Genomic DNA, 26,772 nt, shown 5'->3' on the forward strand with positions numbered 1-26,772 from the left:
TTCGAGAGCAACCCTTCCCCCCTGACAGAATCTTGAAAGACTCAGGCCTACATTACCCAGAGCACAGCTGCTCCATCGGGCCACCCTCCATGGATCACATTACCCAGAGCACAGCTGCTCCATCGGGTCACCCTCCGTGGATCAGAGGCCTGGGTGTCACACACACTCGATGGAAGCCTTGTGTGTATCACCTGGACACACAGCTGGGTGCCTGGGTGATTCAGGTGGGGCTAGATGCTGCCTGGAGCTCTATCCTGTCACATCCCTGCAGTTTTCCATGTGAGCAGGCTCGACAATAGAGCACAGGGAAACTTCCTGTTGTTTCTCCCACATTTTCCAGTACATCTCTACGTGGTTCCAGGGTGGTACCATGAGCAGAACTGTATACACAGCTGGGTTACAGTAGCAAACACTGTTTCAGAAAATCACAGCTTGTTCCTTTGATACCAACTGTAATAGAGATTGGAACTGCTTAGATTGGGTTATTGCTTGGTGTCATTTACATGTATTAGAGAGATAGAGAGAGAGAGAGAGAGAGAGAGAGAGAGAAGAAAGAGAGAGAGAGAGAGAGAGAGAGAGATAGAGAGAGAGAGAGAGAGAGAGAGAGAGAGAAAGAAAGAGAGAGAGAGAGAGAGAGAGGAGAGAGAGAGAGAGAGAGAGAGAGAGAGAGAGAGAGAGAGAGAGAGAGAGAGAGAGAGAGAGAGAGAGAGAAGAGAGAAGGGGCCGAGGGGGGTTCTGTACCTGCTTCCTACCTCTCAGTCACTCTCCCAGGGGTTTTCCTCTCACAGGTCACTTCTCTAACAAGGTCCCCTGACTGGCAACACTCTAGCGACTGGTGTTTACCGGCAGAGGGTTCTTAGGAACGTAGGCCCACAGCAGAACTGAGCAGGGAGACCAGAGGTTACTGTGTGCCACATCGCCTGAGTCTGCCTGACCTCTCTGCCCAACCAGCCCGAGAGGCACAGTGACCTGGAAAATCATAAACACTTAACCATGAGGCCTGAGCTTGTTAGGAATGTTCGACCCATTCAGGCATTGTGTGTGCGTGTGCATGTGGATGTGTGGATGCTGGGCCCTGTGGCTTGGGAGGCAGTAGGTGCTGTGTCATGGCAGGACCTAGACCAAGACCGTGCCTTGGTAGGATACTGATGAATTGTGGCAGAAGAACCCAAAACTCAACTCATTACCTGGCATGTACTGTATGTGAAAGAACGTAACCAATCAAACACATGGCGCATAAGTCACATGCTCAGCGGTTCTTCCCTTTTTTACTAGACGACACAGACTTGCCTCAAGTACGCCTGTGTGCTGTATAACCGGGCGGGGTCAAAGTTCATGGGATGTGTGAGCCACAGGGTCTCAACTGTTAGAGGTGACTGGGGTCCACATTCCACTTCCAGCTTTCGCCCATATGGGGGGGGGGGGGAATTACATAACTGCCTGTAGGAGCACAGGCAGTGGAAGCTCCCAAGGTTGTCCATAAGAGGATTGATGGTTTTAAGAGGATTCGGGGCTGCATTCAGTGTGCATGACACTCCACACCACTGACAGATGGAGAGACTCCACACCGAAGGGAGTTTGCCACACTCATCAGGAAATTCACCTTTCAAGAAATAAGTGGTGTTGAACTGGAAGGTGTAGGGTTGATTCAAGGGGCCGAGCATTAAGTATTGATCTGGAGCTGAAACGACTGTGCGGAAAAGCCCAGTGTGTTTGACCCTTTGTGGTCTTGTCTTTTTGGCTATCTGACCTCGTCTGACTCAAGTACCCTTGTCCCAAAGATGCCGGTGTACTGAGGACACATTTCCGCTGGAAAGGCCACTGGAAAAGACTTGAACTTGAACTTGAACTTGGTTACAATGTAAACTCCCAACACAGGGAAAGGACAGGGAATGGTGTCCCTGGTGAATGTGTCAACATGTCTTTGAGATGACAGGATGTAATGAGTGGTTTTATTACTCCCACTCATCTATCTGCACGCCAACTGAGTTCATGGTTGTATGTTTTAGAATAAAAAGATTGGCATTGGTAGACAGAGGGGATGGAAATAGGTAACTAAATAGGAAGAAAGTGTCTTGGTCTGGTTGGACATTGGGGGTTGCTCTGATGGTTAATGATTCTCCAGTCTTTTTTCCAACCAGGAAGTGAGGTAACGACAAGACAGAAAACTGCACTGGACCCCTGGTAATGCTTCAGGAGAGTGGCTGTCCCTGGCAACGGCAGGGCGGTCTGTGCCGGTTCTGTGCCAGTTCTGTCCCTGTGGGTCTTTGAGCTCAGAAGAATGTCAGGGGAGATTTGGATGGGTGGGTTCCCTCAGGCCTGGCTGAATAGCTGTCCACTAACCACACCCTCCCCCCTCTCCCTTTCTCTCGGCCTCTCCCTCCCTCACCCCCCTTCCACTAACTCCTTTAAAAGCGACGGCCAAACAAGCAACTTCAAACCAGTCCGAGTTTAGTTTTTACTCTCTCTCTCTCTCTCTCTCTCTCTCTCTCTCTCTCTCTCTCTCTCATCTCTCTCTCTCTCTCTCTCTCTCTCTCTCTCTCTCTCTCTCTCTCCTCTCTCTCTTCTCTTTCTCTCTCTATTTGGGTCTCAATTTCATTCTCGTTCAGAATCAGTGGACGCTTTGGGTCACGGTCCTGCATAGGCGTAATTCTACGGGGGGACAGGGGCACACGTCCCCCCCAATATTTGATCATACTGTATGATTATGCGGCAATATCGATGTGACTGCTAGTACGTCTTTCTTTCCAGCTCCGAAAATATCAAATCCCGGCCGGTCCATTTCCCAAATCCATTCGACCTGCCTTACACTATACATTAACAAAACCTATTTCTCCCGAAATCCATGTCATGTTTTTCTATACCTTTGTACTCTTGTGCTCCGTCGAGTTAGGAGCGTGAAATCAGACAGACATTTGGCACATATTTATGGATGGTAAATATCCAGTATAGAAAGTCCCACAGCTGTCCCCCCCCCAATGCTTGATTGACTATTTCGCCCTTGAGGTCCTGAATACGAGAATAAACACGTTGATCTGTTTTATGAGGTAAAGGAAGAACTACGGCTAAGGTCCTACAACAGACAACAATGCAGGGTGACAGAGAGAAAAGAAAGAGTGAGATGGAGAGGGATGAAGGGGGCTCCAGGCCTGGGATGGTTATGCCACATGCTATTGCATCACTCAGGGATGAACCATCTACAGAGGACCAGTTTCCCGGTGTTACTCATTCAGTCTAAACTCAGTGACACCCTGCTGTGTCTGGAGGTCTCATCCGCCATCCATGGAACACGTTAGATAGTAACACACAGTCTCACCAATTAACCTATAAGTTAACCACCACACTTCTACAAACTGGAGGTGTGTGTACATTACGTGCATAGGGGAATGCAATCTGTAAAGTATATGTGTGTGTATGTGTGTCCTTTTATACCAAGCTTGGATGAATGGTAGCTAAAGCAGGCTATTCTAGTAACTGGTACAAAAGTGATTTGCCAGCCTTATGTACGTTAACCAATCAAAAGCACAGAGCCTTCTTGGATTTCTTCATTTTTCTCAATGCTTGCACTATTCAAAAACACATTGTTCAAAAACATGTTCTTGTTACCAGAAATGAGCCACTGTTGTTTTATTTAAATGATTGTAATGTTGAGAGGACCACGTCTTAACTCATCACAAAGTGTGGAAAGACCAGACCAGGGATCCACATGCACAGGGTTATCTACTGGACTGACTCAGACTAGAATGAAGCTACCCCTTCTCTTACCAACAGTGACTGGGAGAAGCTCTGTCCATCGCATGGACAGATAAACATTCCTATAGCTTATCACAGACTTACCATTGAACACAAAGTTCTCTCTCTCTCTCTTTTTCTCTTCCTCTATTAACTGCAGGGCCAACTATAGAACCAGGACAATGATCCTAACTGAGTTCATGTGGAAAGATGACAGGGGAGAATACAGCAGTCTTGGGGAGCAACCTTGGACACCCAGCCTCCCTCCTCTAAATGCAATAGACCCATTTAGGAGTGCGACCTGTCGGGTGTGTATGTGTGGGGTTATCTGTGTGTGTATGACATATGTGTATCAACAAGTGTATGTGTGTGTGTGTTGGGGTGCTGTGTATGTGTCTATGTGTGTATATTTACATTTACATTTAGTCATTTAGCAGACGCTGTTATCCAGAGCGACTTACAGTAAGTACAGGGACATTCCCCCTGAGGCAAGTAGGGTGAAGTGCCTTGCCCAAGGACACAATGTCATTTGACACGGCCGGGAATCGAACTGGCAACCTTCAGATTACTAGCCCGATTCCCTAACCGCTCAGCCACCTGCCTCCCTCTGTCAGGTGTATATCTCATGTATCCCTCATGTATATCTGTACATGTGTACGTGTTGGGTGATGGGGTGCTGTGTAGGCCTGCATAGCAGTTAAAGTAGGTAATGGGGCATACAGTAGACATGTCACAAGGCAGGTGGAGACTAGAGGAGAGACTAAGATCTATTACACAGAGGAAGCCTCAGTTAGAGTCCCGTTACTAGTTGAAGTGTGTGCATGTAGTGAGTACATGTGTATGTCTTTTTTCAATGTTGTATCTCTTCTACAATCTCAAACTCATCTTTTCAGTTTTGTAATGTGAGATTTTGTGTCAGCGTAAACAACATCCATAGGGGCAGTTCTTTGGAAGGCAAGAACAACCTGATCATTTGAGTTTTTCCTGGAATATTATCTTTTCAAAACGGCACAGTGTGTGGAGTGTGGTCCATTGTTTTACTTCCCTGAACTTACAGTCAGAGATCGAAATGACTAAGATAAAAGTATGTTTGAATAGTTAGCTAAATCAACTGTACCATGATTTGAGAACATAGTGACCTATATGACTCTGATGATGTGTATTTTCTGTCGGAGGTTTGGTTGAATGCTATGGCCCCTCTACATGACAGCCCTTCTTCAAACACACAGTAAGCAAACACCGCCATCTAGTGGCAATTACTGAAAATGAACCCAAATGAACAGTATTAGTAGATGGAAATGGATAGAAATTAAATTGATAATAAAGATTACGTTTTGTTCAATGTATTTATTATTTGTGCTTTTAAATCACAACCTGAGAATGAAACTATTTTATGACATTATCAGTAGTGCACGAATGGAGGACCATGAGCGATAAGTAGAACACATGGTCTATTGCTTCTTTCATGGATGCATAAATTCAGACCTGGTTCAATTACAAAAATCGATTCCACAATAATATTTAGCAAAATACTACCAACCAGTCTACTGCATTGGTTTCGTTGCAGTGAACAAAAAGTATTTGCATATTTGCAAATACAAGTAGGATTAAAGTAACTACAGAGGGTGAAAAGGCTACTGTTGAACAGAGCTACAGTTTCTCATCCACGAACAACCTGATAGAAACACTTAACAAACCACGATTAGCACTTACAACACATACATATTATGCATTAACAGATGATTCATGTCATACTAGAGTATTCTCAGTGTAATGCCAGTGTACATGTTATCATTGTGAATGCAATCTGGCAAATTTTGTTTCGATGTTATTGTGATTTGAGCCAAGTTCTAGAACAATAGTCTATGTCTACAGTTTTTTTGTTATTGACTAGAGCAGTTGCATTCTCTTGGAATAGTTCATAGATGTGGCAGAAGATAAAATGTGCACATTTTCAACAGTGACACCCCTTAAGAAATGCAAAGAGGTGACTTCACAATCTGTCTACATGCTCAGCTTAAAACAGACAATATTGCAACTACACCTTATATATCATTGTGTGCGCATTAACAGAACAATTAGAAAAATGCATCCCTTTTCCCAGCATTTCCTAAAAGAGCTTGTCTACATTTTCTATTTAAAACATGTTATGCGAGAGGTAAGTCTAGAACAATAGATGCAAAAGTTACAAAATGTCGACTACCTGTTGTGCACTCCAAATGGGAGACCAGTAGTACAGAGGACTTATTCTTACTAAAACTCTTCATAAATATTTACAGCGAGAACCAGCTCATTATGCGTGTGTGTCTGTATGTGTGAGCAAATCTGTATTGAGTGCAGTGTGTTCCCCACCAGAGGGTGGTACAGTGTTACATAATGTACCGCCATCCATTCCTCCCCACCCACCTCTCCCTGTCCTCCCTCCTTACTGTCTTAATACTCCTCCTTTCTTTCTTCACAAACATACTGTGTCTTTTGGTGTATATTGCCAGTTCAAACTATGTCAAACTACAGTAATGGCAGAACTAGAATCATTGATTGCAGCCAAGAATCCTTCCAGCCAGTGAGCAGGTCTCAGAGTCCTCCTCCTACAGACACTCCTCTTCTCTCACATACAGGATCTCGTGGGCGGAGCTGGGGACCTGACAGACAGACGTTAGGTTACATATAGACTTCTAGATAGATAGATGGACAAACATATCAATAGCCAGATTGATAAGAGCACCTGGTTGACTCCTCCCACCACAAGGAGGCGGTCCCTAATGACAATCGAGGAGGCGGAGCATCTTGGCGTTGCCATGGGCGCCAGTTTCTCCCACTTCTTCTTCTGAGGGTGGAAGGCCTCCACTGTGTCTAACACTAATGGCTCATGACCTGGTCAACACACATTACCTGGGAAGGGTTAACTACTGCCCAAACACGGTCAATACTCACAAATCCACCATGGAAGGTGGATAATGTGGTTCAGTCTATGGTGATCCAGTCAGGTATAAACAGCACTCACCTAGTCCTCCAGCTACCACCATCCTGCCCCGAAGCACCGCGGCGGCAAAGTCAGCCCTCTTAGTCTTCATAGGCACCGTCTCCTCAGACTTCAACCACACTCCTACAGGAACAAGAGAGAAGCATAAATGTGTGTGTGTGTGGGTGTGTGTGTATGAGAAGATTTCATTCCCATCTTCAGGTTTTTCACGATGCTCCGAGCTCCCATTAAGAGTGGCCTTGATGCTGACAGAATCACAACACAGGAACAAACAGGGGCTGCACTTTGAATACTAATGTAGTCTTCCACCAAGCAGACCACAGGGCACACTCGGCCACACACAACCTGAAGACTACAACAACAAGAGAGGCTTCAGACACCCTCCCAAATGAGATGCAGCCAGATTGTTCAGTGATCATGTTGAATGTGGTGCTCTCATGGACATTGGCTGCGGTCAGAGGCTAGAGATCACCTAACATGTCAGCTGGGTGGCCACCGACACACACTAACACACACACACACATATGCACAGACCTGTCACAAAGACAACTGAAGGTTAGAGAAAACTTAGGAAGTGGGTGGTGAGAGGGAGCATGCATGCTTGCAAACACACACACACACACACACGCACACGCACACGCACACACACACACACACACACACACACACACACACACACACACACACACACACACACACACACACACACACAGACAGACAAAGTTATAACCTTACCACAACCCTCTGGACTGAAAATAAGGACAACTTCCCCAGAACCAACCATTTGGAACACTTTAATTGCGGGAAAGTAGAAAAACAAGTGGTTTTTCCTCCTTCCTGCTTGGCAGCTGAAGACCATTAACTTGGCATTTTATTTACACTAGGAGATGCTAGCAAGTGTTGAACATCCCCCGTGCAGTTATGATTAAGGAGAACTATATCCTGGGACCGAAAATTATTCAACACAAAGCAGATTCATTTTTTATAACACTTCGGAGGGCTTCATAGACTGCTGTGTTTGCTTTGTCTGTCGGAAATCCTCGCCTGTGTGGATGGAGACATTTTCCCTGCTGTGTATAAACACCCCGATACAGAGAGAGAACGAGAGAGAGATACACAGAGATAGATCAAGAGATAGATAGAGAAGGGGACAAAGACAGAGAGGAAGGGAGGGAAGGGCTGGAACATCTCTGTGGTCTGTTTATAGAGTGTTTTCGTTGTGTGGGATACAGAGCACAGCTGGCAGTGGGTGCTAGACTCTCCCAGGGTCTGTGCTGCAGATAGAGCGCTGGCTGGCGTCTCAATTCCTCCCAAACTGTAGGGGGAGATCACTACCATACTGAGAAGACTGTTGCAGTCTCCTGAGAGGGTGAAACCCACTCACCTGCATCACACTGCCTGGCCTCCTCTTTCAGAGTACAACTCAGAGTTGATTCACAGAGTCGATAGTCTTTCTCTAGGAGTTCGCATGGTTATTTGTGTCATTTCAATTTGCCTCGTCCTTTTCTCGGCGTAATCTACGCTTCAGTTTCAGTTGAGCGTGCTGTAAATTGGAGGCTTATTTTCAGACCATGGTGCCATTCTGGATATGATATGGTGCGAGAAGCAGACAGCTGATAGCCAGCGTGACCGTCGCAGAGATATGGGAGGACGATCGTTAATAAAGCAACCTGTTTGTGGATTGTGCCATTGAAGCACACCCACCCCCCCCGGCCAGCCTCCTCCCTGCACACCTCCCATCTCATCTCCGCTAAAATTAGATTGGGGAGGCGGGTGTGAGACTTGGCCATAGGGTTGGGTATGTATGTGGGAGTTTGTGTGTGTGTATGTTTGGTGTGTGTGTGTGTGCGTGTGTATGTCAGAGCCGTGTGACCTACAGATGACAGAGGGGGGGGGGAGGGAGTGGGTGTCTTCGGTTTTTGAAAATCCCATTCCCACATGTCCCCTGGCTCTAGATTAGTATTCAGACACCCACTGCTCCTCTCATTCCACTTACAATTTTGGAACAGTGGAAAAATCCCAATATGTGACAAAATATCTCATAGTTTGAAATTACTTATTGATTTTTTCCCCACTGTGAGCCATTTGCTTCTCTCCTCTTTGTCTCATCTCAATTTCACCATCTGTTATTCACAGACGTTTCCATGGGATGGAAAATAGTAATTACCCAGGAATATCAGGTATATGTGGGGCCTACAGGCCCCCTGAGAATATGATCTGTCTTCAGCAATGACTTCGCATTGTGATGACATTCAACATGACTCCAAAAAAAAGCAAGATGCTATGGCTATACGAAGGCTAAAGAGATGATGACAAACTTAACTGCCAAACTGTCTTGTGTGTGTGTTTGCGGTTTCTCACCCTGGTTGGTGTCGAAGATGTTGATGTTCTTAGTAAACTTGGATCTCTGGTGCCCACCCCCCTGCCGTAGCCCCCCCAGCAGAGACAGCCGGCCCATGCTGTCCCAGACCACACCTGAGTAGGCCCGCTTGCATGGCATGCTGGGAAGAGTAGTCCAGGAACGTGTTTCAGAGTCAAATAACTCGAAGGCCTTTACTGAGCGCTTACACTGACGTCCACCTTGAGGAGAAAACACACAGTTAACAAACACAAACACACAATTTCTCTCTCTCTCTCTCTGTCTCTCTCTCTGTCTCTCTCATTTGGATGTACCTGCCACGTAGATCTTGTTGCCTAGCAGGTGTGCTGTGGCGTCGTACCGAGGAGTCGGCATAGATGGCAGTAGTGCCCACATGTCCTTCCTCAGATCATACTGCTGCAGGATGTTGCGGGGGAGCAGATCTGGCCCCATGCCCCCCACGGCCAGGGCTCGCCCATCTGCAGAGAGACAAGGGAAGAGAGCGGAGAGAGGGAGAACGTATACATTATAATACGTCTCTTTGTGCTGTGAGTCTATTGTACAGCACAAACTTCTCATCTAACAAAGTGAGAGCGGGTATATGTGCGTTCCACCCAGATCCCCCCACACACACCTTTCACAACGATGGCCACGCCCATCAGGGCCTCTCTCAGACCACTCCTCTTCCTCCACCTGCCCTCATCTGTGTTGTACACTTCCACCACCTTCAGGGGGCACTGGTTTTCCCCCACACCCCCCACCACCAGCACCTGCTTACCCAGCACAGCCACGGCCGCGCCCGCACGGGGGGTCGGCATGGGGGGCAGGCTCAACCAGCGGTCACCCTGAGGGGAGCAACGTTCAAACAAACATCTTTAGCGCCACTCAACTAGTTCATTGGAAGATCATTGACGGCATCCCATACTAGGACGGAGGCCTGGTGACCCACCTCTGGGGAGTAGAGCTCCAGAGCAGGGGAGGGCCTCCCCGCTGCATCACACCCCCCCAGCATGTACATATGGGCCCCCACCTCCACCAGGGAGTGGTAGACACGCCCGCTGGGTAGCCGTGCCAGGCTCTGCCAGTGGTACTCCTGGGTCGAGGGCACAGACATGATCTCCGCCCCCTGGGTAGACAGCCTGAGCCTGGGGATGAGGTGGTGGAGAGCTGGGCTACAGAGAACCGTGGGTGGATGTGGCGGAGGGGGGGGGGGGGTGTGCAGGATCAGCCTGACCCGGCCGCAGACACTTCCTCAGGGGTGGACCACCAGCTCACTCTGGGCCCTGAAACATGACAGTGTTACTAAGTAAAAAATGATAACATAATGAGCTGCAATTCCCACAACACGGTCATTAAAGAAAGCCCACGTTGGAAACCACAGATGATAATAAACATCAGTTGCAGTACATGAAGAGCCTGTCGAGAGGCTTGTTGACTCTGTGACTCCTCAGCCGTGTGGTTACATTTACATTTACATTTATTCATTTAGCAGACGCTTTTATCCAAAGCGACTTCCAAGAGAGAGCTTTATAAAGTGCATAGGTCACTGATCATAACAACGAGATAGCCACAAAACATTGCGAGTAGCCAAAACATGAAGCACACATTGTGAACAACCAAAATAAGTGCCAAAGGGAAGAACCATAAGAGCATGTAGTTAAACAAGTTACAATTAAACAACATGAACTGCTATAAGTGCAAGTGTACCTGTGGAAAAAAAGCAAGCAACAATAATAAAACAATATATCACAGCGAGTACAGAAATTTAAGTCAGTTACCACTAACCACAAGAGCAATAAGTCTCTAAGCAAGAGTCATTGTGATCCTTGAGGAAACTAACATCGGGTCAAGCGAACCATTCCTAAGTACCGTTGTACTCCCGGAACAAGTGCGTCTTGAGCCTTTTCTTGAAGGTGGAGAGACAGTCAGTGTCTCTGATGGAAGTGGGGAGTTGATTCCACCACTGGGGGGCCAGACAGGAGAAGAGCTTGTGTTGGGACCGGGCGCTCTTGAGCGGTGGGACCACCAGGCGGTTGTCTGGTTGTGTGTGGTTGTGTGTCTGTGTGGTTGTGTGTGTGCAGGGATAGATCATGAGCAAAGCTTGCTCTTCAGGAGATAATAGACAGATCGGAATGTGTGTGTGAGTGTGTGGTCCTCTATTAGCAGTCCTCTCTTGTTACATACACTATCAGAATCAAACTGTAGTGGGCTGTACTAGAACTACACAGCTATCAGTAACCAGGCAACCACACTTGGATCACATGTTCCCCTTCTCAGTCACATCTTCTATCTCCTCCTTCCTCCCTTTCCCCCGCTCCATGGTTGCCATGCCAGTAACCCCCTTATGTTACTGTAGCTGCCTGGACGCCCAGGGGACACACACAGCCAGCTGAATCTGGAGGACCATAGGACACATGATAAGAGGATTCTAACCATCCCTACGCACCTACTTATGTCCTCTACACAGCCACTGATGGATACGGCTGGCTTTGTCAACAAAGGAAAACCTTGTTGGTCACCATGAAATGGACTACGACTGTCAACAGTATATCTTCTATTCTGTATAAATACATACATAATGTAACAAAAGCATAACTTTACTAATAACAATTCTTATCAAGCCTTTTACCCTTTATAAACCTTTTGTAAATGAATTAACTGAATAAACAATTTTAATATGCTAAACAATTATTGCATATATGCTGATATATGCTTATGCATAATCATTTATATTAAGATGCTAATAATTTGCTGATTAGTAATAATTATTTGTTATAAGTATTTGTATGTTTTGTATAAGTGTATCACTTCATTGGGACATCCAATGGCATTTCCTAGACTAGAGCAACAGCCAGTTTCTGTCGCATTAATCCTGAATCGCTGACTGACGTACTGGCTGGCTGACTGGCTGGCTTCTGTCAAACCAACGGACAGTCTGTCTTCATTTTCTGAAGCTGCTGTAGCAGTTTCTACTCAGTTGCCACAAGGTTAGCCTATATGCTTTAAAGCTTTTAATCTCCCTTTCAATTCTCACCCCATCCTCCTTTGTCTTCCTAACTCCCCCATGCCCCCCGCCCCCACCCCTTTCTGCATGTCTTACTCATCAACGGCCTGGCATACCTTTCATCCTCATAAATAACTTGGAATAAAGGAATGAAGTGTGTGGAAGGAGAGATAGAGTGAAGGAGGACAGGGAGACTTTTTTCTATCCTCGTTCAGAGGTGGGTAACCATAGAAACAGAGACACGTTTCAGGGTGGCGAGGGGCCCAGATTTCACACAGCATCGCTTTGTTTGCTTTTAATAATGGATCAGAAAAAGAATAGTAACAAATAAACAAAGTTCTTCCATAGGCCGACTCCGGCAGGCAGACTCTTGTTAACGAGGTGGGGTAACTTTCTCCTGGCGCGCCCTGCAGAGCGTATTAATTGCAATCTGTAACCGATTTGCCTCGCCACGTCTCTTTTTTTAATTAACTGCTTGAACAGCTTGAGATCAACAGTCGGGCCCACGAGCACCCACGGAAGTCATTTACAATCAGCGTGCATCCTTTTCAAAACTTTTAATTAGTTAGTAAGCCCCCGCGCTCCGCCTGCTCAAGGTTTGCTCCCCAACTTTGCGTCCAACGTAATCCTCGACCAAAGCTATTATCCATGTTTCACATCCAATGAGCATGTTTGATCATTGCTGCGTGCACCACCATTTTTTACCCTCGGCTTCCACTCCATTCTCAGCCTTTGAGTTTTGCTCTCTCTTTTTCTCTCCGTTTCTCACTCTGCAGGGTGCAAAAAGCTCTGCTGGAATCGTTTATCGACTTACGTATTTAATTAGCCTGCAGTATACAAATAGTGCTTACTCTCAGGTTCTCCCTATACCTCGCTCTGTTCACCACCATAACTGAAAACAATAGCTGCAAGAAGAACCCCCTGTGTACCAGCCTCCCACTCAAAGGGAAGACCTACAGGAAGAGGCATAGATGCACATGAGCTCTCCGCTCTCTGCAGCGTTGAAAATCTTAACCAAGGACCTCCTCTCTCCTCTCAGGTTACCATTAGCATAGGGCTTTCCCTTCTCATCACTCCAGAACACTGGTGTCAGCCTTGTTGTTCTCCATTAACACGATTAAAACAAGCAGCAGATAACCACAACCACTGATGTTCAGTGAAGTGTTGTAGCTTCAGGCACCACATCCCGCTGTCAGTGTGCTGGGGTATATTAACACACACACACACACACTCCCATCACACAACTCCACAGCAGATGAAGATAGAGTTTTGCTGTCAAACTTGTCACCACATCTGAATAAGAAGCAGATCCACCTCAGGCAGAGAGAGGAGAACTCTGAACACAGCTCCAGATCGAAGGAGGATTCTAGAACATTCCCAGTTCTCTAACCCTGGGTTTGGAAAGGTACCTGGGGCTTTGCCTCCAGACCAGCACCAAAGCATCAGGACCTTGAGCAGTTGGATTACATAAGTGGTACTGGAATGCTGGGCTGTAACAGCATCACTCCCAGGTGTGTGGGTTGCACATAAAATGTACCTTTCTCCAGTTAAGAGGTGTAATATGTGCCTGACCCAGTATGTTCCCCAGCTGGTGTCTGTGAGACTCATCAAAGCTGGGGAAATGGAGAGATGCTAGGCAATCAGTGTCGCCTGGCACAGTTGGTGCTTCATTGGTTATGGTTGATTGGTTGCAGTGAGTTTTAGGAACAGTTGGCGTCTCTTTATCTTGTTAAAAATGCAAACAACTCTCTCTTTCTGCTTCCTGACGTTGCGGGCACGTCTGCAAATGTGTGCTCCATGCGTGTGCTCTGCATGTGTGTGTACACTCGCTGTTCAGCCGGAAAAGTGGAGAGATTGTTGCTATAGCAACCCAGCATGCGAGCAGCACGAGCGGATGCGAGGCGGTGTGAGTGTACAGCGGTGATGTCACAGCGAGAGACCACGACATCAGAGCTCAGATGGAATCTCTGTCTTTTAACCAATCAGATGACAACAAAGATCCAGTTCTGTCACTAGGTCAGAGACAGACAGTGCTGTTTGGATCTTAGGAAGAAGTAGCTTCACAGATACAGAAGCCAGAAATAGATGTTTAGATATTAACAGCTTGATAATGGAATTACTGCAGATGCTTGGATTATGAATATAGAACATACTTGCCCTGTTACATAAACCCATGTGTTACACGTTTTCTGCTATGCTGATCTCTTTTCTGCTATGCTGCTATGCTGATCTCATGAGTGCACACACACACACACACACACACACATTTATGATATTGGATCCCTCTCACTAACTGCTGTGTAGGAGTCCTATGAGAATTGTTAGATTCACTTTGCGGGTTTGAGAAAACATGAGTGGAAAGAGGAGTGAGGAGAGAGAACGGGCCAAGTCAGGAGATACAGAGTGGGAGAGAGGAAGAGGAGGGACGAGAGAAGATAACGTCGATGTGATGGAAAAATAGGTCGACACTAATGGTCTGGATACTGCAGAGGTAGATAACAAGAGAGGGAAATATGTAAATGGGGGGATAGTGGGATTAAGTGAATGTGAGACAATAGTAGGAGACTGTAGAGAGCTGTATTCGTCTAAATAAGTCTTGTGGTCTTATATCTTATAACTTCTGTGTGTGTGTGGGGGGGGGGTGTGTGTGGTGTGTGTGTGTGTGTGTGTGTGTGTGAGAGAGAGATAAGAATAGGAGAAAGAAGAAGGGTTCAGTCAGAAAAACTGGACCTCCTCCCCTCCTTGAGTCTCTCTAATGGTGACTGTGCCAAAGAAAGAGGAAGAGAGGGTGAAAGGATTTGTAGAGAAGATATTTCTCCTCTCAGCTATAACTAAGAGCAAAACAGACAGAGCAGAGAGAGAGAGAGAGAGAGAGAGAGAGAGAGAGAGAGAGAGAGAGAGAGAGAGAGAGAGAGAGAGAGAGAGAGAGAGAATCAGGACCCAGAGTAAGGAAACCTGGAGAGTTACCAAAGTAGATCCTCATTGATTTAACATAAAACAAGGAACTGATGCAATGCATAAGTAAACACAATAACAAATTTAAATGGTATTTATATGCATTCATAATAAATAAATGCTGAGAGAGGGAGAGGAGTAGATAGAGGAGAAGGGGAAATGAGATTAGGAGAGGAAAACACAGCAGAGGAGAGAAGACATGACAGGAGACAGTATCGAGGCTGTTTCATGTAGCTCAGTGGCCTCAGAGCAACCCTCCGGTGTGTTTAGACTGCGGGTGGGCAGACAGGCAGTATTTGACCTTTTAGACAAAACGTAGTTGTTGTTAACTATTAGTTATCACATTCATCGCCAGTCTTACTACTGCGTAAATAACATCATTGTCATCATATTTGATAGTGTGCGTAGCCTATCCCAGTGTGTAATATGATAAACAAAAAGTTGAGAAAAAGTGATTACATCAAATCATCAAACCATTTAGTCAAGAAAACATTAAACAATTCAGCTATAACAATCAATCAACCCGTTGAGAATATCCGACAACACATCCGAGGTTTCATCACGCAAATCCATAACAGAACAGTGACCGGCTCAGAGAAGATCATGCACACGCGACTAAGAAGGTAACGTTGCAATTCACTCTGCAAAGTTAGCTATGGCCCACATTAAAAACGATAGTGTTTCTTTGCCTACTTACTTCGATTTTGACACGGTTCTGCGATGTCGGGGTCTCGGTTCTTCCTCTGGTTATGCTAAGAACAAGATGATGGGGAAGAGAGGCTTCGCGGCACTGTTCGCCACTCGTGAAGTCAACACTCCCTCCCTATTTTCATCTGCACCCGAACAATTCTTTTCGCTCCGGAAGGCATCGTAAACGCAGACTGGCGCCCAGGCTGTCTCAAGCAGCACAACCATTTCCATCATCATTATGTGGGTCAGATTTTAAATATTTATTTCATGCCTGCATTGCTGTAGTTGCCGTTCGTTTTTTAATTGTGGGGTTCGGAGCTAATGTGTTATACAAATAACGCAGGCTACACACACTTTTGAACGAGACTAGGATTCGATCATAAAAACGGTTATTTAATTTTTAAATCCACGAAGCTAAACACATCCACAGTCTAGCCTTAACATGTTTTCAGATTCAATTGGAAGACAATAAGTTATCCTCTTCAAAGGGTTAGAGTTAGAGGTAGCAAATGTGTAAAAAAGGGCCATCAAAACAATGTACATTGTACATTGTACCAACATAGTTGGTGTTAAACTGTGAGCGCAGTATCAGCATTGTTAAAACAGCGGTTCATTTCTTATTCCTGTTTTCATTTACTGTTTTATTCTCTTTTCCCTCATTAATGTGAGGCTGTGTGCTGCAGAATTCTAGAGTTAGCCAGGGCAACATTTCTGCCTTTTTCTCCTCACATACAAATACAAAATCAAGAGCATGGCCCAAACCAATATAAATGTTGTTCTTAGTCTTATGTCATAAACATACTTTTATGACATACTGACATACAGGCGTTTGCGAACCTGTCGAAAAGTCCATATTTGGAGTTTGTATCATCTGGCAGAAAAACGAAAAAGCAGACGCCATGTTGTCAACATCTCCAAGGCAACCTCTTGTTGCTAGGTCTGTAAAAATGTTTACAGACCTCTGCGAACTTTCAGAAGTCTGCAAACGGTTTTGCGGACTTCTTAGAACTTCTCTGGACCAATAAGAACAGCGTATTGGTCTAATTATAATAATAGTATATAAGAAACACATTTGTCTTGGCATGTATGGTTCTGCTCCCACCGGCTCTTTACCGAACCCAACTGAGACCCTGAGATACATCCGTGGCAGAGACCTACGATACACTTTCCCCCTTAGGTAGAGGGTACACAGAACCAAGGGTGGAGGCTGGGGTGGCGGAAGCAACAGGAAGACAAACTGACCATCCTGTGTCGTACTGAGCAATGACTGAGTGTGGGTGAGTTCCTGGTCTGAAATAGAGCGCCCGGGCTGTAAAGTAGGAGTGTCAGGAGCCAGGACTGTGTGATCACGGGGGTGCTGACTGACAGCGCTACAGTCTCCTCCATGAACCAGGTCCGCCCAATCCTGGAACACTACAGGTTTTGTCCAGCTGGCTTGTAGACTTCTATATCTGGTCTATGGGTGTTTTCTCCCTGACTGACTGGAGGGTGACAATCTCCAGTGCACAGATTCCTTTCGAAGATCCATGATAAATAGTTCATAGTCCATGCAGAATACAGCTGAGATGAACTGTGATGAGACTCTCTCCCACTCTCTTTCTTTCTTTCTTTCTTTCTTTCTCTCTCTCTCTCTCTCTCTCTCTCTCTCTCTCTCTCTCTCTCTCTCTCTCTCTCTCTCTCTCTCTCTCTCTCTCTCTCTCTCTCTCTCTCTCTCTCTCTCTCTCTCTCTCTCTCGCTCTTTATCTCTCTCTCTCTCTCTCTCTCTCTCTCTCTCTCTCTCTCTCTCTCTCTCTCTCTCTCTCTCTCTCTCTCTCTCTCTCTCTCTCTCTCTCTCACACACACACACACACACACACACAAACACACACAATGCACACACATACTGTACATTCCCTCATTTGTCACACATGCAGACACTGAGGAGACCCAGAGAGCCCATTACCCATGCTCAGAACAGAGTGCCCCAGGCAGAGCTCAAGGTCTGGGGGCGTCTCGCTAACTGTCTGCCTTGATCCACTTTGATCATGGAGGCCTGCTGAGGAGAATCACAACTGCTTGGCTTCAATCAGCCACAGGCCGCCTGTGAAGAAGAGATGCAGTGGAGCGTAGTTTTCTATGCTCAAAGACTTTTGTATGGTAATTTGTTATGGGGGTTATTTTTTTTCAAAAGGACCCTTTGAAGCTCCATAGAAGTGTATCTGGGTTTGGTGTGAGATTAGAATGAAGTTGGAGTGTGCTGTCCAAGGCAGGCAGAGCATGGATAAAAGGATGCAGGAAGACTCCAGATAGAAGACTCCAGATGGGGCTTGTAGGAGTGAGTGTGAGGGATTCTTCCCCCGTCTGGGGATGCCTGTCTGGAGACTGTTGCAGTCTCTGACCATCTGTCCTTGGCTTCACTGGGATCCATCTTACATCATAGATGTACTGGAGTAGGATTTCACTAAGTAAGCATTCTGGAAAAAGATGTATCCCCTTATAAAGAACTTACTATGTCACCTTTAGTTCTGGATGTTCACCAGGTCAGGAACGGTTGGTGGTTATTGTTGATTAAACAAGAGGAAAGGAGAGGGAAGCACAATCAATAATAGCACTCTCTGAGAATGTCAAACACACACACACACACACATAGTGAGAGAGAGGTCAGACTTTACAAGTCTGTGAGTAACATGATGTCTCAGTAGGCTCGTCTTCAGCGTAGAGATCACTGCTAAACAGCAGAGTTTAGACATTTACAAACGAACAGAGGGGGCTGAAAGTAGGTCTGGACTCCTTTTGACCTCAATTCTTTGTTACCTCAGTTTGCACTCGGCCCTCTCTCTCTCACACACGCACACACTCACACACACACATTTTGCTCATCAGGGATGTGCAGCTCCTGTTCTCAAGGGTCAGAATCCTGCTGGTTTTCATTTTGCACTGACAGTTACTTGATCAGCTCATGACACTAATTGCCCAGAGAGTTCACACACCTGCTTACTAAGGTGCTTCATCAGCTTCTCATTAATGCAGGATTTAATACCAGGCCTCTTGTGGCCTGCATTTTTTTTGCCCTGCTATTCTTTTGGATGTGGCTCCTTGCCATGTAGAATGAATGTAGGGCATGCAATCTGAGATTAAACAGTTGTGGATGATCACTATAGAAAGTAGTCCTGGTCCTGGTCCTGGTCCTGGTCTTGGTCTCGGTCCTGGTCTTGGTCTCGGTCCTGGTCTTGGTCTTGGTCTCGGTCCTGGTCTTGGTCTTGGTCCTGGTCCTGGTCTCGGTCCTGGTCTTGGTCTCGGTCTCGGTCTCGGTCTCGGTCTCGGTCCTGGTCTTGGTCTTGGTCTTGGTCTTGGTCCTGGTCCTGGTCCTGGTCTTGGTCCTGGTCTTGGTCTTGGTCTCGGTCTCGGTCCTGGTCTTGATCTTGGTCTTGGATCTGGTCCTGGTCTTGGTCTTGGTCCTGGTCCTGGTCTTGGTCCTGGTCTTGGTCCTGGTGTTGGTGTTGGTCTTGGTCCTGGTCCTGGTCTTGGTCTTGGTCCTGGCCCATATTGCTGTAGACAGGCAGCGGACATGTTGCCAGACATGTCCTTGTTGCTGGGGGAGTGACAAATAGTCACGTAACAAGCAGAATAATCACTCAGAGGACAGGCACTAAACAGTAATTCAATTCAATCCAACTCAAATAACTTAACACACACACACAATGACTTGCAGACTAGCTACACACATATGTGGTTGTGATGGCATCTTCAAGGTCACCCCTGGACAATTATGTGCTGCTTCATTACTTCTGCATGTCTTTGTGTTGTTCCCATAGCAACCCCATGGAGATGACAGATGATAATATTGGTAGTCTTCCTCCCACTATGTCGCTAAGACACACACACGCGCATACACACACTAACACACGCACACGCAGACACACACAAAGTGCCGATAATAATACGTCTTGGGACTCACAATGCTTAAAATAAACAAGGCATTCGGGGCATGGTGTTAAAGTGAGAGATGGTGGTATACAAATAGGCCATCATGGCAAAAGTGGGCCACAAGTAACAATCTCTCCCTCGCTTCTCCTCCCCATTTCCCTCCTCTTTCTATCTCACTTTATCCACCCCTCTGAGCAGGATGTGAGTGTCTCTGTTCTTGTTCTCAGAACAAACAGTACATCAGGCTGAAAAGGAGCGAACACACCCTGTTCCAGAGGAAGAGAGGATGACAGCTAAAAGAAGAATCGTTCCCACCCACACACACATATTTTGGAATACCAACTGTACCGTTCAAGGACAACCAACACAGGACTGAGGTTATGGTCTTTCAAAAATGTGATGCCGTTTGTAAGACTCATCCCAACATTGCCTATCCTGGCAATCTTGACTTGGGAGGCACTGGAACAGAAATATGAGCCAGCAGAACCTTGCACGCATCCATTTTGTGCGTGTAAGAGCTAGATATCTAGTATGTGGTGACACGTTGCAAGGGGTAATGCTTGAAAGTAGCATAACTCTCTGGGTGAACTGGAAATTGTCTATGCATTCCTTTCCATCAGAAAGGATTCTCTTGAACATAGTCCTCCAGCAGCCTATATGAGAGGACTGATTTGTCGTCTGCCTGGGCTCTGGAGAGCAGCGAGTGATGCTGTCACACAGAGATAAGCACTTTTATCTCCAGACTGAGAAAACCAATCCTCGTCCGCAGTCTAAGAACATGACCAACCCCAGCCCCCACCCCAGCCCTAGCCCCAGCCCTAGCCTCAGCCACAACCTCAGTGGGATAAAATCCTGTCTGTCAGCTGATAACATCTCCCCAGTTGACAGACAGCAAAGCCAGAGGCTTTGATACCAGCCAATCAAAGTGGCACTGGTCCAGGCCTGGCCAGTCACAACCCTGATGGCTGCTGATAAGACACAGTTGGTTTAGAACGCTGATTGATTAGTTCAGTCTGATACAGGGGGAATCAGGGACAGGATTAGACGAGAACAGAGTAGGGCTGACACCACTCTGCAACTTTTAGATTTTACAAGCCATGATAGCATCATCCATCAACCCTCAGGAAACAGTTGTCATATTATCTGTTGATATATTACCTTGCCCGGTGCAGTGAATACTTTTAAAATAATCAAAAATTATTTGAATTTAGTTTGCATGTCTGAAAGCATCCTTTAGACAGAGGTACGGAGGTCCTGCACTCCTCTGCTTTGCCATGTGGTGTCACTGTTCCACCAGTAACAGAGCAGACAGCCTGCTGTGATTGTGGGATGTTGAACGAGAGCTGGATGAAGGACTATGGCATAGTCACTTTCCCATCGTCACTATGGGAACAGGTGTCTGGACTCTCATGCAATGACCACCAGTTACCTCACAATGACATACCATAAGCTTCCCAGATTTCACTCTGTCCACTCTTATTATCTTTCCTTCCAAAAATATTTGGGGGACAGAAAGAGAGGGAGAACGGGAGATACAGAGAGAAACTGCTCATTGATCATGGATGCATTTTCCTTTCAAGTGTCTCTTGAATTTTGCTCTGGGAGTTCAAAGTGTGAGTGTAGTATTCTCCCCCCTCTCTCTCTCCCAGTGATACTGCACTTCTGTCCTCAAGTGTCAGAACACACAGGAATTCTCTGTGTCTACCCACTCAAAGGTGCCAGGGTGTGTGCTGCCATGTAGCGCAGTGTACAGTTATTCCACTCTCTCTCTCTCTCTCTCTCTCTCTCTCTCTCTCTCTCTCTCTCTCTCTCTCTCTCTCTCTCTCTCTCTCTCTCTCTCTCTCTCTCTCCCCCTCTCTCTCTCCCTCTCTCCCCCCCCCTCTTTCTCTCTCTCTCAGCACATCAGAAATTACAAAAGCGCAGACAGCCAGGGATGCAATTTCCTCCTCATTAAAAACCTGTGAGAAGGCATAGTCTGACACACGCACACACGCACGCACACACATACGTACACAATCACACACACGCACGCACACACACACACATGCAGTGATGCAGGAGAAGATATTTACTCAAGCTAACAGAAACTGACAGAGTAATCAAAGTAATACACATGGCTTCCCTTTCTTTCTCTCTCTCTCTCTCTCTCTCTCTCTCTCTCTCTCTCTCTCTCTCTCTCTCTCTCTCTCTCTCTCTCTCTCTCTCTCTCTTTTTCTACTTCTCTCCCTATGCCTGTCTCTTCTTTCCTTCTCTTCTATCAAATCTAAAGTTTCTCCTCTTTGTTCTCCACCCCTCCCCGTCTCTTCCTTCTCCTGACATGCCCTTCTACCTGTCTCGCTACTCTTCTAGCCGTCTCCTCTCTACCCACTCACGCCTGCCGTGGTGCTCTCCCTCTCCCTTTCTCCCACCCTCGCTGTATCCTTTATTTCTTTTCTCTCTCGGTTGCCTTCCATCAACCCCTCCTTCATAGGCTCCAACAACACGACCTGCCGCGTACTGTCAACCTAACCTGCGGGCCTCACCAGCCAAACAGCCACTTCCACAGCTCTCTCTCTCGTTCTGTTTCACCTCTTTTTCTTCATTTCCTTGTTTTTCCGTCGCTCTTTCTCTTAGGCCTCTCTTTCTCTCCTGGCCTGTAGTTGGATGTGAAGAGTAATGTGATGCAGAGGGGCAACTAGAGCGAAACGCAGAGCCTTCCCAGCCATGGAGAACAGAGAGGTTCACACAGGAGTGGGTTACACCTCGCTGAGCCGACACACACACACACACACGGACGCACGCTCGCTCGCTCGCACACACACACGCACAGACATGCGGAAACACATACATACACAGAGATCCACACAGAAAGCACACAAAGACAGACACTCCCACAGCATATGGGTTTGTGTGCTGCTTATGGACCATGTGTAGTACAGTCCATCTGTGAAAAGGTAAATTGAATTTTTACTGGGACAAAGCGGACTCCCCTGCGGTCCTTTAAAAAAAAGAGCACTTTGAGATTCGAAAGCTTTCCCAAGCTTTTCTCTCTCCATTTTTTTCTTCTTTCTTCCTGTCTCTCTGTGGGGAAATGAAGGTGTGAGAAACCCTGATCGATATGCTCATTAAAGAGCCCTGTCTTTCTAAAGATGCTCTCAGCCAGGCACCGCAGTGGGGATGCAGGGAACTCGAACACAAATACTAAACAGTAACCAAAAAAACTAAACAAAAAAAAAACACAGCTCAACTTAGTTTCTACATCTAGTTTCCATATCTGGAGCCATCCAAAGTGTGTAACAGCATTTAGCTGTCAGAGAGCAGTTGGAATGAGGCTCGTTCTCTCTCTCGGCTCTCTGATGGAGGGCTGGTGTAGCAGGGGAGTTGTGGCGACTGTTGCTCATGTCTCTATTATTAGAGGAGGTTTTAGTGGCGTCTGTTTTAACTTGCTGTTTTATTGAGCTTTGATAAACAGCGGAGCAGAGAGTCGGCCCACACAATTAACCCACACATAGAAAGTGTCACTCTGGAAACACTGGTAAATACGTTAGTCTCTCATTAGTCAGAGCACAGATGCCTCCGCGTCAGTGTGTGTGCGCGTCAGTGTGTGTGTGTAAGTGTGTGTGTGATCAAGATGATGTGCAGTTGGAAAAGTATTGGGTTAGGTAAATTCATTATCCATCTGCTCTGTAGATCTAATGATATGCTCTTGGAGAAGTAAACTGAGACACTGATCTAATCAGGGAGTCAGGTGGCTGAGCGGTTAGGGAGTCGGGCTAGTAATCTGACGGTTACCGGTTCGATTCCCGGCTGTGCAAAATGACGTTGTGTCCTTGGGCAAGGCACTTCACCCTACTTGCCTCGGGGGGAATGTCCCTGTACTTACTGTAAGTCGCTCTGGATAAGAGCGTCTGCTTAATGACTAAATGTAAATGTAATCATGCCCTCACTGATTGAGTTAGTCTGAGGGATAAGGAATGTATGAGCTTGATGTTAGTATATACTTACAGTAGTATGCAATAGTGGCGGTGAGCTTGGCAGACAAGGTTCTGGTCTGCGAAATAAGGATTTAACTGTGTTGGGTTTCATGGGTGGTCTGGCCAGCTCTAGTTGCCAGGGTTACCAGCTCCCAGTGGAGGGTCAGTGTTCGTTACTATGCTAATGCCTTCAGATCAAAGTGACCAGTGTAATAGCCAACCAGGTGTGTGTGTGTTTGTGTATGTGCAGCCTTATTAATGTGCATCATTAGGCTATTTCATCTCTGTGAAAGCTCAGGGTCAAAGAGGGGAGAGCTCCCTGTCTGCAATACAGCTGCAATCTACACGTTTGGAAATTAATCAAAAGGCTGCAAATTCTAATCTAATTCTTGAGCATGAAGCGATACTTCTCCACGGTCTCTCTCTGCCTTTCTCTCGGTCTCTCTGTATATTCTCTCTACTTACCTTCTCACTTTTACTCATTTTCCTCCGTGTCCATCTTCTTTTTTCTTCATCTTGTCTCTCCATGCCTGTCTCTCTCTGCCTCCAACTTCCCCATCCCACTTGAGCAGTTTCATCAGTTATGACTTATCTACAGAAAGTGACGGGGAGCAGAGGAGGAGGGGGTGGATAGAGAAGATGGGAAAAAGGAGGAGGAGAAGGAGGAGGAGAAGGGAGGCGAGCGTGACCAGTTTTGTGGTTAATGACAGCCACACACAGCAAGGCATCTTTATTAAGCAGTGCTGATCTCATAGAGAAGCAGCCTCATATCCGTCACATGGAAGATCCTGGGTGTAGAACCCTTGTGTCTCTTTATTAATATGTGTAAAAAACACAGCACACTCATATCTGGAGAGGCACGGAGCTTTTATTAAAACAGCTTAGTAAGCCCAGGTGAGAACCACAGCAGCAGACAACAGGGAGTCTTAGAACAATCGGGGAACTGGATATTTTATTTACTGAAACAAAAGGGAGGAAGAGCCTCGGAAAAAAAGAGAAAACATTACTTTATTCATGTGAGAGACAGATATTTCATTATCATTTCATCATGGCTCACTGACAATATGGCTTTTTCAATCAGAGAAGATACATGCATTATTTATTCATAAATGCATATTGAAAAGGCACACAATACACACCATAGCCAATCTCTCCAGAGCAGACACAATCAAATATACATGAGTGTGATACAGCTGAGAAGGGGGGGGGGGTCTGATGGTGGTGGTGGTGGTGGGGGGGCTTCAAACACTGTGCAGGCAGCTTTTGCTTCCTTTTTTGAAAGAAACAAGATTATCTGGACTCGAATCTAGAAGTTTTGGAGACAGAAAACGACGGTAATAGTCTATTTCTTTGACTTTGAACGCTATGTGAGTGTTGGTGTGTGTTTTGGTGTGAGAGAGATTGGAATTAGATAGCACTGTGTGTGTGTGTGTGTGTGTGTCTGTATGTGTGTGTGTGGTGCCAAAGTGTGTGTTTGTAATGCAGAGCACGTATGAGGTCTGTGAAGCTCCCCTTGCAGCAAGCCTCATTAAAGTGCTTTAGAGCAAGGATCTACATCCAGACCACACACACACACACTCTACAGACACACACACATACATTGTATACCTGCTTTGAAAGGAGACAGGTGCAAGGGTGTGTATGAAAGCATGTATATAAGGTGAGCAGTTCTGCAGCGGTTTTATTAGTTGTACTGTACCCCGATTGGGGTTTGTGAGCGTCAGACAGAGATATAAAGGGAGAGAGAGATAAAGAAAAAGAGACAGAGAGCGAAAGATATATGGAAAGAGAGACAGTGCATGTGTGTGTGGATGATGGGTGTCAGACAGTGCCAGACACAGCAGGGAGGGCTTCTCAAGTACAGATGTGGAAGTCTGCTGTCAATACAGTTTGGGGGTTCTGCTGTTTATTTTTATATTTACATTTATTAACTTTACTCTGTTCCAGCTCGCTGTCTCTCTCTGTCACACCTTCCTCTCTCTCTGTCTGTCTCACTTTATCTCTCTCTCTCTCTCTCTCTCTCTCTCTCTCTCTCTCTCTCTCTCTCTCTCTCTCTCTCTCTCTCTCTCTCTCTCTCTCTCTCTCTCTCTCTCTCTTCCATCTCTCTCTCGCTCTCTCTCTCTCTGGGGTGTTAATGCGGTGGGCACTGGGTCTTGCCTGCACCGACTCTCTGTGGTCTTCACTTATAGTTTCTGCATGAACTTCTAGTTATGTACTCAACAATTCTTCTATTGCCCCTCCTGTTTTCTCCTTTCTTTCTTTCCATCCCTCTATCAACCTCTTGCTCTCTCTCTCTTTCTCTCTCCCTCTTGCCCTCTTTCTCCCTCCTCAGGGTCTCAAAGGTGTCGTTTTCTCTTATTCTCACATGCTTTCAAACTACCTTCTCTTTCTCCCTCCCTCCTCCATCTCTCTCTTTCTCTCTGAGGTGTCTGCCCACTGCAGTCCCAGATATATGAATAATATAACAAACTCGAGGCAAGGACCAGATTACACAGTGGCACACACGCACACACACACACACACACACACACACACACACAACAACATGAACCCCCCCCACACACACACACAGGCTGCTGTGTTGTGACACTGAGCAAAGAGAGGGCTAACAGGGGTGACATCATTCATCCAATTGTACAAACAACAAACAAATGGCCGTCAGACAGCGTTGGAGTCCCTGAGATGGGTGGGACAGGAGAGACACAGCACAGGCTCGGTCCTGTGCGGAGGAAAAGCTGTGTGTGGACTCCTCTGGGCTCTCTGGTGGACTGTGTCACACTCGTGGATCCCATCTGATTGTGGTATCTGGTGTCTGCTGGGTTTAAACCCAAGGCTTTGTACCTCAGACCAGGGTCCCAGGGCTTGGCACTGGAATCAGCCAAACACAAATCACTCTGTCGCTCTGATAGAGGGGCACTGTAAATGGATGAGAAAGGCAGAACAAGCTGTGGGAGAGTGTGTGCGAACGTGTGTGTTTTTATTTCCATGCCCCGCATGCTTGAAGCAGACTAAAGTGCAATGCAGCACATTAGTGAGAGCAGAGAGGAGCTGTTAATGAACAGTATGAGACGCTAATTAACAGTATTGTTCTTGAACTCAAGTTAATCAAACTGCGTTTAAAGCGAAAACACTCTCACACAATCTCCATCAATCGTTGGGACTCAACACCATGGTTACAGGGGCTAACACC

General features: G+C 46.3%; 1 protein-coding gene across 2 annotated transcripts; it reads right to left on the reverse strand.

Moving 5' to 3' along the window:
• Nucleotides 1-5,043: 5,043 nt before the first annotated feature.
• On the reverse strand, nt 5,044-15,943 carry klhdc8a (kelch domain containing 8A). 2 transcript variants are annotated; one of them, XM_062461864.1, is made up of 8 exons: nt 15,731-15,943; nt 10,024-10,357; nt 9,709-9,919; nt 9,389-9,553; nt 9,077-9,295; nt 6,737-6,838; nt 6,458-6,606; nt 5,044-6,374 (listed from the first exon to the last, which is right to left on the reverse strand). In XM_062461864.1, exons 2-8 carry the CDS (start codon nt 10,186-10,188, stop codon nt 6,321-6,323), a joined length of 1,065 nt encoding a protein of 354 aa, XP_062317848.1. In that variant the 5' UTR covers nt 10,189-10,357; nt 15,731-15,943; the 3' UTR covers nt 5,044-6,320. The 2 variants fall into 2 exon arrangements, with proteins under 2 accessions (XP_062317848.1, XP_062317858.1); XM_062461874.1 differs by lacking the exon at nt 5,044-6,374 and having other exon boundaries at nt 6,466-6,624.
• Nucleotides 15,944-26,772: the final 10,829 nt, after the last annotated feature.

This window comes from Osmerus eperlanus, chromosome 1 (assembly GCF_963692335.1).
Source record: "Osmerus eperlanus chromosome 1, fOsmEpe2.1, whole genome shotgun sequence".
NCBI lineage: Eukaryota > Metazoa > Chordata > Actinopteri > Osmeriformes > Osmeridae > Osmerus > Osmerus eperlanus.